Consider the following 15,512-nt stretch of genomic DNA (forward strand, 5'->3'; position numbering starts at 1 on the left):
CTCAGGCTCAGAAGTTGAAGTACTTCCCACTAGCGTTACATAGCACTTGTTATATATAAACGTAGCATCATAGTTTCTTATCTTTGGCCCTACATAGGTAAACACAGGCTGCCACAGAAACAGATTCTATTTTGTGGCAACTATTGGCGCTTGCTTTTCTGCTGTTCTTGGGAAATCTGATTCAGAAAGGAGTTAAACACGTCAGAACTAGAGAGAAATGGAAAAAAAAAAAGGTATGGTAACTTGGTGGCATTTTAGAAAACGCCAATGCTTTTATTCATTTTTAGCTGCTTAGAAATTTACAGATGTTGAGAGCCTTTCACTAGGTAGGAGGCCAATAGGAATTTCCTTGGAGCGCTGCACAGTGCATATTGGATTCTAATTTAAACATGGTTTTCACTCAGATGTTAAAAGGTTGATGCCTTTAGCATGAGTTGTGCAGTGGATGTGTTGCCCCTTCAAATGCGCATCTTCAGTCATTTTGCTGTGCCCTTGTATTTAGGTGGTTTTGTGCCTAATATGTTTTGCAGGAAACTTTTTAACTTAGTTGTTGCTTTCATGTTAGGAAGCATTATTTATTTTAATGGTATTTGTTCCCTTTCTTTTTATAGAGTCAGATTTACAGATCTGTCAAGATAAAGCACCAACATGCTGCACCAAAAAAATGGAAGAGAGTTACCAGGCAGCTGTTCGAAGAGAGAGGATGCAGAGTATCCAGGCACTGAATTTTGAACTGAAGTACGTGATTGTTGGCCATACCACAGCTTTTCAAGGTAGGAACTGTTGAAGTACTTCAGTCTTCGATGAACAGCTTGTAAAATTATTCTGTACAGATGAAAGAAAAGCTGTTTTTGTTCTTCATTTTTGTTGCGCTGCATACTGTAGTCACTGGCTTCTTGTTTACTTCCCTGCTCTTTAATGATCTTGCCTTTAGGAAAAGGTGAGGGCGTGTAGTCTTGACTGTTAAATTTAAGTACCTGCCTAAATCTATATAGGAATAGAATGGCCCTTATTCCTGAAATCATTTTAAAAAAGGATTTATGTGGATTTTTCAAGGCATTTTCAAATATCATTTAAGTGCCTTATAGTTTTTTATGCGTTTTGATACCCTTATGTTGTCAAACCATATAGAGATGTAAAGAGTTCAATTGAAATTTACTTTTTGAAGCTGAAAAATGAGTGCTCTACCTGATATGTGTATAATCAATGAATATTAAGATGCTATAATTACAAAATAAACAAGAGCTAGGCAAAGCAGATTATAATAGCAAAAAGAGAATAGATAGAAAGCTTACCCATATTCTGGGCTCACTTACCGATCTCCAGCAGAGATCCTTCCCCACTGGCAGTCAGCTTTTACATGGCTCTAGGAGAGGTGCAGCCAGGCTCCATCCCTTCCTGCAGCACAGCTGAATGCCTTCACCTGTGCTCCCATGGCTGACTCACTGCTCGCTTCAAGTGATCAGTCAGAGGTTCAGGCCATGACTCAGCAGTTCCCATACAGATGTGTTAAATGAAAATACAGTTTTCTCTGCTTTTTAAAATGTTTTGCTACTTAACAGGTCACATGTAGGGTCCTGTTTTCTGGAATTATGACTGCACTGTTGAATGTGAGTATATGAAGGATTCTGTAGCTAAAGTCTGTTCTCATAACTCATGATGTTTTCAAAGATGTTTGCTCTAATGTGTTCATACAGGTTTATGTAGTTTCTTCAAACCGTTGTTATTCAATTAAAGGGAGGGAAGTGATTGTGTAGGATTGTTCATTATAGACTGTTGCACACTGGACTTTCTCTAGGAAGGCATTTAAGCATAGACTGTAAATGTTAAATGTGGGATTGATTAAATCAGTTGTTGAGTGATGAATCCAGCTTGCTGACTTCCATGGGACTAATGTGCTTAATTTTATCTTACTACTGTGCTGTATTTAGTGCTGAACACCTTCATGGAATGGGTTTTGAAAACAAGGCAGTAGTTATTAAAATACAAAGTTTTGAGGTCTATATAATTAAGCTTGTTATTAAAAGGCATTTTTTTTAATCAAATAGTAGATTTTTTTTTTTTTTGCTTAGTTTTCTTCCATTTGTAAAATATTTCAAAAAGAAGTGACTGTTAGTGAATAAAAGGTATCATATTGTACTGACAATGGTAAGTCATGGCCTGAACCTATGGGTCACCTGGTGGGAAGGCAAGGCCAACCCAGGGGAGCTCAGGTGCATGTAATGTACCGAGTGATGAGAAGGGGTGGAGCCAGTATGCACCCCTTGCCAGTCGTCATTTAGGAGTTGGCAGTGGAAATAAGGGCATCTTTTGCTGGAGCTCTGTGCCTACCTGAGATCTTCCAAAGGTAAGTAGCTCTTTTCTTTTGTTTCTGTATCTGTGGCTGCTGTATTTGGGCTCATTCTCATTTGCTGTAGCCAAACATTTTGTCACCATGCTGTTATCATCTGATTGTAGTGTTATGCATATTATCTAAAGTTCACAGTAATTGATGCTAGATATCATTAGAGATGTGTAAATGCAAGGTGAAAAAAAACCTGCTTTTGATTGCTTACTTCTTTTTTCTGTTCTGTACCTTTGAGTAAAAAATGGCATTGTAGTTTATTTTAGAATCAGATTTTCTAAATGTTTTAGTAACCCCCATGAATTAAGAATTTGGTTAAAGAGCTCTCTGGAGGAACGCTGCAGTAAAAGGGCCCCTACGTTGCAAAGGTGTCTGTTTGCATTGTTAAACATTGGTGAGTTATTCAAGTAATATTTTAGTATCATGACAGAACAGAGATAAGGTCAGAATTGGTTGACCTACCAGCCCCTTTAGGTCAAGCCAGTGGCTGTATGGTCTATTGCTGAGGAGGCCTTTTGATGAAATGAAAGTAGTAGTTAGACATTTCACATAGTTTAAATTAACAGGCATGTCCCCAAAATGGTTAAATAGATGGTTTGTAACTCATTATGTTTGGCCTTCTGTGTACGTTAGATGGAGCATTCAGAAATGCAGCTTTGCTCTGTTGTGTTGGGAGCTGTATTGTCCTTTGGTTTTGTCCCAGGTGTCAGTGGAAAACCTCTTTCTCTATCTTGTGTCTTAAACATCTTGTTGCTACACATAGTACTGTGTGAGATACTTAATGAGAGGGAAGATTTTTTTTGCACTGAATTAACTTTGTCCTTTTGGTCTGTTTTGGTTTGTTGCTCTTTTGAACGGTGAGAGTGCTAAAAGCACATTTGAAGTCTTAACAACAATAAATTCCTTATTTTAAGCTCTCAGCTGCGTTTCCGACTTCAGGTTTCTTACAACAATGGGAACTAATTTAGACTTGTGAAAAATAACAGGTTTTTTTTTTTTTGTATGTGGCATGTTTACTTGTATGCTTTTTGTGCACAAAACTTTCTTTTACAAACACGCGTATACTTTTTGCAGTGTTAGGAACGCACTCGCCTTCAGTAGCGTTAGTGTAATCAAAGCAAAGCACTAGTTAGTTCTCTTAACTGCTGATGTGGAAGATATTTCTTTAAAATTTTTTTAAAGGGGAAGCATTGCTCAAACCTTGCTGAATTGTTTAAGGAAGATAAGGGGAGGCAAGATTTGCAAGACGGGCTAGGGAAGATATGATTTAGAGGACTGCATCCAGCCAGGATACGCTATTATTGAAAAGAAAGTAACAGATAATTGCTGACTGTATCCTCGTGGTCTAGATTTAACCCAGACCAAAGGTGAAAAAGGACAACAAGTGGAAGACATGAAGCTTTCATCCTATGACCCCAGAAGATCACCACCTCAATTCAGTACACATGTGGAAAGGGCTAGGGGTGGAGAATATGATAATAATCTCTCAGAGGTACTTGTAATATCCCTCCTATTTGTGGCATATATATGACTTGTCTTTATAAATATTTCTTAACCTCTACCTCATGGTGTGCAAGCTAGGAGGGGCTACCTGGTTTGCACCCAGCATGTGTGCACAGTGCTGATTAAACCATACTTGTGTTATAACTGCTTTGTGGTTATAGAGTTTGGTTTCTGCTACAGTACTGTGACACACACAGTGCTGTAGCAGAAGTCTGACTTTTCCTATAGTGATAGGAATCAAATTTTGGTGGGAAGAGAGCGCAGTTTTTTTTTTTAGAGTGAGGGGAGTGGTGTTTGTTTCATTTTATATTCCTATCCCCTTGTTTTCTTTCATGGAAGTCAAAAGACACTTTTAAAGGCCAACAATTAGATATCACAAATATTAATGAGAGCTTTGTCATGTGAATAGGAATTTAATAGAGGTTGGGTTAAGTATTCCCTCTACAGTGCCTGGGATGCCTTGATCTGAAGAGATTCTATTTACTTTAATTGAAAATATTATTTAAGTAATTTTGCCCATGGCAGAAATAAGACAATTTTCACAGGTGCCAGGGCTAGATTTGTAAGTTTCTAAGATTCCATTAAATATAGTGCAGCTGTGGGCAGTCTTGTGTTGTTTGGGCTAACGCCTGTTTCTGCATATGGTCATCCTTAGAACTTCAGTTTCATGCTGCTGTTTTTCCCCCTTTTAAGTCTTTGGTATTAGTGATGTGGTATTTGCTCAAACACTTCATAAATCAGTCTTCTGTTTGGGTGTTTTTTGTTTGAACTTCTTTGTCTAATGCTGTTGCACGTAATTAGGATTGGAAGAGGCACACTGATATCAGCTGCAGGGTTACTTCCATCCAAAAATGAACTTATTTTCTGTCTTTGCACCCATGCCTGCAGCATAGAAATGCACAGAGTGATAATTCAAACAAATGATCAAGCAGGATACTTTAATTTTGTAACTCGCTTTCCTCTTTGACAACCAGAATGTTTTCCTTTTGAAATTGCTGTATTGTTTTTTTTAATCCTAACCTCTTTTTAGACACGCATATAAGCAAATTTATTGCTTTAGCTTAGATTTGAATGATTTTCTTATTTCTTGTGGTGATACTATGTGTTAATTGGCGCAGTCATCCTTCTGCTCCCTGCCTGCCTCATCAGTTCAGTCGTGCAGTCACTGCAGTCCTTGGGTACAGGTCCAAACAAGGCAACTTTGATTCATTGTTTGTGGATTAGAAGGGGTGTGGAGGCTAAAAGTTGCTATCAGTACTGTTAGGGAAGCTTTGTTGTGGGCGTACAGCAGAGAGAAACCTGCCATCCCTTTTCCGTATCCTTTATGGAGTGCTAGCATGTGCTGTGTGAGGACCTACAGAAAGCTTGGCTCTGCTCCTATTTTATGCTGAGGCTAATTTGAGGGAATGAGAGTCAGAACACTAGTAATTTATTTGCTCTGCTGGTAGTCTCTGCAAAGAGACAGAGCGAGATGCTTTGAAACGACACATTTCATTCACCAAATTAGGAGGTAATCAGAGACACAGTGAAAAGCTTGGCAGATTCCAGAAAAAAAAATATTATTTGCTGTACTTTTTACTTTTACATCATGGAATAGAAATGCGTCTGTGAAAGAAAATATTTCATAAAAAAATATGGTAGTCATAAGGCAATGCTTTTGTGTTGTTCCTCCAAAATAGCATTCTTTTGGCCTTCTGTTGGGGGGGTCAGGTGTTCCCATATCCTTTCCCCCGCAAAAGAATACAACAGCTTTGTAACGTTCTGTTTCTCTCCTAACTGTGAAGGGTTTGAGAGAAGCTGTGTTAGATTCTTTGTGTTGGGTGGGAAGATGTGAGATGGAAGAGGTCCTTGTTGCTATTTTTCATAGCAGAAGCTGCTACTGTGGCATTGCTGTTGTAAATATGTTGTTCTGCCCTGTTGTCACCTGATGGCAGCTGACAACTGAGAAGAACATGAATGATGCAAGGCAATGAGAGAACTGGTGGTAGCAGATTTGGATCCCGGAGCCCCTGGTTCTCAGTGGAAGGTCTGAAAGTTCATATCCAGTTGATCCCAAAAATCCCGAAGCACAAAGTTCCTGATTTGACTGTCTCTTTGGTAATCTGAATGGGTCAGCTGGCTTCTGTAGGTCATGGGATTGATACCAGTACTGATGGTAAGTACTGTCCAGTCCAAGTGACCCACCCGAACACTTCCAGAAGTAACCAGAAGTGCACAGGCTTACAAGCAAACAGTCAAACATTTTAAATTTTAATTGGCTGAATTGCTTTGTTGCTGGCATTTATTTTTACTGAACTTAGAAATATCACCTCGAAATATGGGTGACTGGCTAATGGTGTTAAGGTACAGTGATGTTTAAAAAACAAAATATATTTGGGGAAGTGCACTCTGTTTTGTAGTTAAATAACACATGCAGTATAGCCATAATACTGGTAACAGATACAGTCCAAATTCAGAGCTATTTAAGAAAGGGGGGGAGGGGGAAAGAAAGCAGACAGGCACCAAGCATCACCATTATGCCTTTGGTTTGCTTTGCTTACTGATAGATTGCAGAAACAATTTTTTTAATTAGTATTTTTTTATAATCTTGTATTATGTGGCTTCTTTCTTACACCCTTCTTTCTTACACTCCTTCTTGGAGTAAACCTGCCAAGTAGCATTTTGTATGCTGATGACCTTTGAGCTGAAAGCTGCCTGAGATGTATAATTTTGTTTTGGCTCACTGCAAAAATGACTCCTTGCAGAGAAAAGAAAGAAGCTTCATTAGAGTATTTCTGTCCACCTCCTGTATGCTGTCTATTCCTATTCCCATTCCGATGGGCCAAATAATCTGTGTTTTCTAGCAGGAATGACAGCCTAAGGAAGGCTAGAATATTCCTTTTTAGCTTCACGTGGGCAAACTGCGTGCACTTAGACTGCTGCTGTTTGCCTGCTGCTGCTGTTTGTTGAAACATACAGAGCTCTTTATGTGGTACTTTCAGTCTGTAGACCTTGAAGCACTGCTGAAAAGGACTTTGTTGTTTAATCAGTGCTAGAAATAGATAAACTGAGGCTCTGGGCAGGGGAGATGTCCTTCCATAAGTGGTACAAGAGCCCATAGGCAGGGCTGGGAGTGCACCACAGTTTATCTTAGTGATATCTTCTGATCCCTTATTTAAAAAAAAAAAAAAGTATATATATGTATTAACGATTCCTAGGGACTTTAGTGGGGAAAGTGATTTTGGCTGCTTGTAATCTCATGAATGAGATCCTCATTTTTGTTCTTGATCTTCACACAGTTGGACTTCTTCACCCTGACTGTGGGTCAGGTCAGTGTGTTGGACAGAGCAGTATGAGAAGCTGACATTCTGCATCAACTCCTTTATAAGATTCCTCTTCCTACTGGTCATAAACCCAGTATGCTTACTGTGTTGTCATCAAAGGGAATTCCCCAGGTTTGCAATTCACTGTAAAACTGTTCAACGTAGATGGAGGCAATTAAAGAACTGTAGGTAGGAGAGCCAAAACCCACTAGAAATGAATAGCCTATGTAACCAAAATTTATGTGCAATGGTGCTGAAGAATCACCTTTAAGAGAGACATCTGAAATTACTGTGCTGCTTTTTGTCCCTGTTTTTGATGCCATCTCAGTTGAAATGTCAGTAACTGCCTCACTTTGGATAAGGCTATAGGGCCACTTAAAGACTTTGCCCAGTGGCAAGGTAAATCAGAAATATGAGCAGTGAATCTTCTTCCTTTTTTATACTTTTCTGTTTCTTGGTGAATGATAATTTATTAGCTTTGAGTTGAAGCTGAAATGCACTTGTTTCAATTGTGCAGTTATCCCTTTTTGCCCCTCCCCCCCATCCATTAATTCTTTTCTTTAAACAAGCTGTCATTTGGGTGCCACAAAAATTGGCACTGTTGACAGCATGCTGTCAACAATCTTAGTATGTGTCAGGCTACTTGCTTTAAATAGGCTGGATGGTATTTCCATTGTGCCATCTGATTCCTAAGTTTTATTGCTGAACATGTACTATTCCCAGTATAAATATTCATCTTCTGTATGCCATTTATGGCTTTAGAACCTGATACTTAGCTAAAACTTCAGTCTTGGTCTGCATGTGGGGTGGGAGGAGGGGTACTAAATTCTTTTTGTTAATGTGTCCTTTTTCAGCAAAATATAAAAATAATTTTGCAATGTGCAGTATTTCCTAATGCACTCACTTTTAATTTTGCATGTTCATAAGATTAAAACTTTGAGACATGTCAGGGTCTGTGAGTAAATACTAGCATAAAGTTGTGAATGGCAGTTACTGAAGTCGTGGTGGAAACTCTGCATTTGACCTCTACCTTTGCAGAAGTTGGGTGCGCACTTTAGTCAAGATTCTGGATGAGAGATACTAGGTAAGAAACAGATAACATGGAAATGAAAAACTCGCATTGCCTGACCTTGATTGTCACCAAGAATGGGGCACCACCAAGTCTCTGGGCAACCTGATTGCCCAGATAAGTGCCTCACCACTTTTACTATAAAAAAAAATCTTGTTCCTTATATCCTGTCTAAATCTCCTGGTTTAGTTTAAAACCATTTTCCCTTGTTCTGTCAGAGCAGACCCTACTGAGGAGTCTGTGCTCTTCTTTCTCACATCTTTCCCTTAAATACTGAAAGGCCACTCTCCAGTTTTCCCAGAGCCTTCTGTTCTCCGGGGTGAACAACCCCAGCAGGTTGAGGGCAGTGATCCTGCCTTTCCACTGGATGATCTACTATGCATTAAAGGAACGATATAAGGAATGTGTTTTGTTTTTTTTTATGTACATACAGGCTGGAAGTTAAATGTGAAAACAAACTAAAAAATAAACTGTTTTCTTTAAGATGTTCTGTAGTGCATATTCAGCATAAAATGAATGTGTGTAGAAGTTCATCCTAAAGTCCTGTGAGACTCTACAAATTTTTTGATTTTTTTTTTCCCTATACTTTCATCTCTCATTGCATGTGTACTGAAAATTGAGATTTTTTTTTTTTTACTGCATTATTGTGTTCTTTGTATCTGCTGTAATTTCTATGGAAATAAATAGGAGCATTAGTTTGGGAGCAACCTACCTCTTTCTCCATGCTACTGATTGTTATGAAGAATATGAGGAGGCATTAATTTTTTATTCTCTAATACAAATCATTTTTCTTTTTGGAGTTGTGGTAGATTGAGAGCAAACAGAAAGATCTGCTTTTTCAAGCAGTACTGTTAGTTCAGAAGGGGAAAATGGTGTCATTATTGTTGAGCATGGAGAGAACAGCTCTGGCTGAGAAAGCTGAGCTGCATAACTTTGGAAGGTAGTATATTGGGAAAACTTTGTTTTTGTCCTGTTCGAATACTTCTGAAATTGTGTCACTGGATGCTGTTTGAGATAGGCCTATAGGAATCTTCAGTCTGATGTAGGCTCTTTTCATGATTGTTCTTACTAAATGCGTATTGTTATGAAGATTTCTACTTGACTTCTGCATTTCATATGAAATGTAGTACAGAGAGCTTGTCGTTTTGTCAAAAGTTCAGCACAGTTGAAGTATTTTTTCTGTGACCAAACTGTCCTTTGCTTACGTTTTTCTGTTCAGATTCAGCAACACCATTTGTCTTCAGCTTGTACTTTCTAATGAGGTTCTTCATCTGTAAACTTGCTGTCTCTTTATCACAGCATTTTTTTTTGTCAGGATCTGTAATAATTGTCTTGCAAATGTAAATACTAGTTTTTTTTTTCTTCACACAGTAAAATCTCACCAAACGCTCCTGGAATTTGCATATTAATGATTATATCAGCTTTAAGATTCACACTATTCAGAATTCACCTGGAAAGATAGTTTTCCTAGCCATTCTCTCTTTGATACTGCTACTGCATCTGAAATAATGCCTTTCATCTTGTACTTTCCAGTGTAGGCCATAATGCTAGTCACTTGTGTTTTGTGATCTAAATGTCAGTTTCTGTCACAGACCAATGATGCTAACTTTTTCATTCCCTTACCATAAAAATTCAGATGGCATTTTCTGTTTTATCTAGTGCTGTCTTCTGTGTTGGAGAACCATGACTGGAAATATCATCTACAATTTCATTATCTTCCTTTAAATGCCTCTCCTTAAGGTCAAGATAAACAAAATGCTTGTTAAAGTCAATCCAAAATATGCTGAAACTGCTGCTTGCTACAATGACCAGTTTTGTCATGCTTACACCATTTCTTGTCTTTCCTCCGCTATGTATGTTTATATGTCAGATGTTGTTTGCCTTTGCTTTTATTGGCAGCTCTGAGACAGGCACCATTTTTTATCCTGAATCTCTTGTACCTGTGATATTTGTGTTTTGTTAGCATCCCTGAGTACTATAGTATGCAAATAACTTGAATTTGGCATTTTTTGTGTGTTTCTGATTGCGTTTCCTACCCTCCTACCTTGTCATTTGGGCAGCTTGTCAGAAAGATGAAATTACTAGTTTATTTCCCCCTTTGATTTTTTTTTTTAATGGGGAAAACTGTCCTCTTTCATAAAAAAAAAGTTCTAGTTGACCTGATGTGCTTTCAAAATACCAAATTTAAGTGAAAGATACAATGAAAACAAAGGATGAACAATCTAGCCTTGGACTGTAAATTCAAGTAAATCTTTCAAACTCTATCTAGTAACAAAGATGATGTCTACAGAAATATTTATAGGATTACAAAAACTATTAACCATGTTGCGTATAATGGATATTTTCTAAAACACAGTAAAACTTCTTTTGTCTCTCTTTGTGCTGAGATGATATGTCCCTAAAAAATGGCCACAAGCATGTTGAAAGCCTGTGGTTAAGAGAGACCAAGACAACACAGGGAGTCCCGCGGCTGATGTATACTATAAACTGCCTGATCAAGCAGAGCTTGTTAGTGAAGCTGCCTTCCTCCAGCTACAGAATGTATCGCAATTGCAGGCTCTCATCCTGCTGGGGGACTTCAACCAACCTGATAATTGCTGAAAAAGTAGATGAGCTGTAGGAAATCCAGGATGCTCCTGGGATGCACTGGGGATAACTTCTTGAGCCAGAATCATAGCATGGCCCGGGTTGAAAAGGATCTCAAAGATCATCTAGTTTCAACCCCCGCTATGTGCCAACCACCACACCAGGCTGCCCAGAGCCACATCCAGCCTGGCCTTGAATGCTTCAGGGAAGGGGTATCCACAACCTCCTTGGGCAACCTGTTCCAGTGCCTCACAACCCTCTGAATGAAAAACTTCGTCCTAATATCTAACTTAAACCTCCCCTGTCTCAATTTAAAACTATTCCCCTTGTCCTATCACTATCAACCCGTTAAACAGCCATTCCCTTTCTGTTCATATGCTCCCTTCAAGTACTGGAAGGATATCATAGAATGGCTTAGGTTGGAAGGGACCTTAAAAATCTTTGAGCTGTAACTGCCTTGGGCAGGGTTGCCAACCATTAGATTAGGCTGCTTGGCCTTGAACACCTCCTGGTGGGGCTGTGTGTTATTTGGACACCATGGAGGTATGCAGTGCTAGACCTATTGCTCACCAATGCAGATGAACTGAGTGCTGACATCAGGCCTGTAGTTGCCGCAGTGTTGGAGTTCACACTCATGAGAGAAGTCTGACAGTGTATGTCTAAAATCAGGATGCTGAATTGTAGAACAGCCAAATTCCAGCTCTGCAGAGAGTTAGTCAAGAAAATGCCCTGGGAAACTGTCCTAAAAGACAAGGGAACAGAGCTTGCAGGTCTTAAAGGAAGCTTTCCTTTAGCTCTCCATCCCCAGGCATAATAAGTCAGGAAGGAAAGACAAAAGACTATGGCTGAATGGTGGGACCTGCTGGTCAAACTGGAAAGCAGGAAGAAAATGCACAGGCAGTGGAAACAGGGACAGATTCCCTGGGAAGAGTATAGGGATGTTTGCTAGGCTGTGGACGATTGGGGTCAGGAAGGGCAAGGCTCAGTTGAGACTGGCAGGAGGTGCAAAAAAGAGCAAGAAAAGCTGCTATGAGTACATATTCCAGAAAAGGAATGTCCAGAAGGAATTAGCTGATATAGTTGCCAAGCCACTCTCAGTGATATTTGAAAAGTCACTGTGGTCAGGTGAAGTCCCTGGTGATTGGGGAAAAAAGGCAATGTTGCACCCATTTTTAAGAAGGGTAGAAAGAATGACCCAGGGAACTACCAACCTGTCAGCCTCACCTCTGTGCTGGGGAAGATTTTGAAACGGGCTATCCTAGAGGCTATGCTAAGGAAGATGAGGGAAGAGAGGGAGATAAGGGAGAATCAGAATGGCTTCGCCAAGAGCAAGTTCTGCCTGACCAACCTAGATGCCTTTTCTAATGGCCTAACTGCATCAATGGACAAGGCAAGAGCCACTGATGTCAGCTGTTGGGACTTCAGTAAGACCTTTGACATGATTCCCCATAACATCCTCCTCTCCAAATTAGAAAGATATGGATTTGATGGGTGGTCTGTTAGATAGCCAAGGAATGGGTTGCAAGTTCATACCCAGACAGTGATGGTTATTGGCTCCATGTCCAGATGGCGATCACTGGTGAGTGGTGTCCTTCAAGAGTCAGTTTAAAATCTTAATTGATTGTATTTGTAGTGAGATTGATTGCTCCCATGGCAAATTTGCAGAAGATGCAAATCTGTGGTGCAGTTGACGTGTCTGAGGAACGGCATGCTGAACGAGAGACCTAGACAGGCTGAGCAGTTGGCCCAGGGGAATTTTATGAGGTTCAACAAATCTAAATGCAAGGTGTGCGCCTTGGGTCATGGCAACCCCTGCTAACAGTACAAGCTGGGGGGGTGTAAGGATGGAGCACAGCTCTGCTGAAAAAGACTTGGGGGGTACTGGTAGATGACAAGCTGAGCATGAATCAGCACTGTGCCCTTGCTGCCCAGAAAGCCAACCATATCCTTGGCCATATCAAAAGAAGCATGGCCAGCAGGTTAGGGAGGTGATCCTGTCCCTCTGCTCTGTGCTTTGAGGCCTCACTTGGAGAACTGTGTCCAGATATGGAGTCCTCAGTACAGGAGAGACATGGAGCTGTTGGAGCACGTCTAGAGGAGGGCCATAAAAATGATCCCAGGGATGGAACACCTCTCGAATGTGACAGGCTGAGAGCTGGGGCTGTGCAGATGGAGAAGAGAAGGCTGTGAAGAGACTTGATAACAGCCTTTCAGTATCTGAGGTCTGCTGGAGTAGGGCAAGGGGAAATGATTTTGAACTGAAACAGAGGAGATTTAGAATGGATGTAGGGAACAATTTTTTTGCAATAAGAATGGTGAGGGACTGGCACAAGTTGCCCAGAGAGGGAATGGATGCCCTGTCTTTGGAGACATTCAGAGTCAGAGTGGATGGTGCTCTGAGCACCTTATGGGGCTGTAGGTGTCACTGTTTATTGTGGGGATGTGGGACAGAATGACGTTTGAAGGTCCCTTCCAACTCAAATGATTTTATGACCTTATAGTGCAGTGATAGTAGCCTTGTGAGTAGCTCTTTGTTTTAGTTCTGCATGTTGTATGAAGGTTTACTTTATGAAATAGCTTCAGTTGTTTTTCAAGCACACAATGCATGGAACTGTGCTAGGAGATAAGTAATTGTTTTATTAGTTCTGCCAGAAGCATGTTTGGTAATGATTGTTGACTGTTTTCTATCATTATATTACTTTGACTTTTAAGCAAAAGTGTTCTCTTGTTCTCTTATTCATCTTTGTGATGAATATATGAACTCTATGGAGTTGTTTGGTCTGAGGCTTTGAATGGATGGCATTATTCCCTGTGAGGTGATGAGAGAGATACATGTTAAATTCATCTTAAAGGAAACAATAAATCACCTAGGTAAGACATCTTCCAAGTTAGCCATAATAGTCATAATGTGCACTGCCTTCCTGAGGACATTTTGCTTTTGCTGTCATCTGATACCAAGAATGTAAGCAATTTGGGGCAGAGACAGTCTTTGTTATCTATTTAAAACTGTGCTTTGTTTAATCTGGGCAGGGCACGTTCATTCTAGAACTGGAAACCTAGTGAATACACACACAGTGTTTGTGTTCATCTTGTATCTGTGTCCACCTTTCACCTGTGAATTGCTGTAATTATCTTTCATCACTTTTGTTCTTTCCAGTGCCTTGTCAGGCTGTGGACCATATCTCCAGAGTATGAATGCATTGTGAAAATGTAATTCAGTAAATCAATGAAAAATAATAGACTAGATAGAAAGAGTACACATGCAATTTGAAGAGAGTGTGCAGTCATCAAAAGAAAATGAAGAAAAGCTTGTAGAAAGTGGGCAAATCTGAGAGTTTAACCAAGCCTTTACTACAGTTCTGCTGAGAGGGCAATGATTTTGTTGCCGTTTTTCTGAAATTTGATTTATTGTCATCATTCTTCAGGAGGTATGTCCCCTTCTGAAAGTTCATTTGTCCAGTGAGTTTTCTCACATCTGTTTGGACGTAGCACTTCTAGAGAACTAGCATTCCTGCTCTCTCTCTAATTATATGATGTCCTCCCTCTGTGCTAATCCACTGCTGGGTATGTGAGTAATTCAGTAAATCTCTAATACTGAAGTTGAATTGCTGTGAATACTAACAACTCCACGTTCCCACTTTCCCAAATTAGTCTGACATTTTGTGACTATGTAAGTGTATAAAGTGTATATGCTATGGAAGTGTATAAAGACCTGAGAAGAAATGTGTTCTGATGTTTTCTCAATAGGAGTCTTAGTGTATGAAGACAGCTTCTGCCCTAAACTACTTTCAATAAATAAGTAGGACATGTCCTTCAGTATACTGGGGAATCTAATTTTTGTGATAATTCAGCTTTTAATCATATATCTCTTCCTTCTGAAAGTTTTTTGAAGTTTCACTTGATGTTTTATTGGTCCTCTATGTGAAACTGAAAACAGAAAATACATTCTCTTAGGCTGTTTCTAGATACAAAGTTTTCAAAATTTTAGATATCTTTTGTACAAGAATGTAGGCACTGTAGCATTGAAATAAAAATAGGAGAAAAAAAAGTTGGAGATGGTCTTTCTGGATTTAGTTCATTGATTTACAGTCACTTCATTCTCACTATTGCATTTTCAGACTTGGAAAAGAAAATGATTGAGAGAGACTGACAAGGTTAAAACAGCAGATACCCCAGAGCTGGTATGTTCTGGATAATACAATAGACAAACCTCAATACATGGCTTGATAATGAAAGTATAATGTGTCATTTGCAGTGAGCTCTCTTCCACCAAGTGTAGACTCTCAATTTAATTCAGAAAATGCAATAAAATTTTCAGATTAAATGACATTAGAAAATACATTATAATTCTTTTATGGCTTTGTTTTATGAGTTATATGTAATATTCCAACACGGCCACCGTCAATTCCAATGCACTGAAGCTGATATTCAGTTCCATACACAATTCCTTGGTTGTAAACCACTGATTTTCACAGATGAGCTGATTGAGATGCACTGCCTTTTGTGGTGTGACAGCTGTGTGCGATCATCTGGAACATGGCTTGTCTTTGATGTTGCTGAAAGATGCCATCTCACTGTGCTTATATCTGCGGCTTATTCTCCATTGATGTTCAGCAAGCATTGATGAGTGTCAGTGGATGCCATCTCTTCTTCATGGAGAAATTCAGTTCCACACCTTTTCTTCATAAATGCTTCTATGTCAGATGAC

At 39.5% G+C, this 15,512-nt stretch overlaps 1 protein-coding gene across 6 annotated transcripts in view; it reads left to right on the top strand.

Moving 5' to 3' along the window:
• Positions 1-15,512, top strand: part of LOC100543530 (glypican-5-like) — a 427,109-nt gene that overhangs the window by 29,830 nt on the left and 381,767 nt on the right. For all 6 annotated transcript variants that reach the window (XR_014885612.1, XM_085233256.1, XM_085233255.1 and 3 more), the window contains exon 2: positions 612-773. Coding sequence is in view for 5 of the 6 variants with exons in the window: in XM_085233256.1 (XP_085089382.1) it covers positions 612-773 (162 nt within the window). In the remaining variant the exon portion in view is untranslated. The remainder of the gene's footprint in view (positions 1-611; positions 774-15,512) is intronic.

This window comes from Meleagris gallopavo, chromosome 11, assembly GCF_905368555.1.
Source record: "Meleagris gallopavo chromosome 11, MGAL_WU_HG_1.1, whole genome shotgun sequence".
Taxonomy (NCBI): Eukaryota; Metazoa; Chordata; class Aves; order Galliformes; family Phasianidae; genus Meleagris; species Meleagris gallopavo.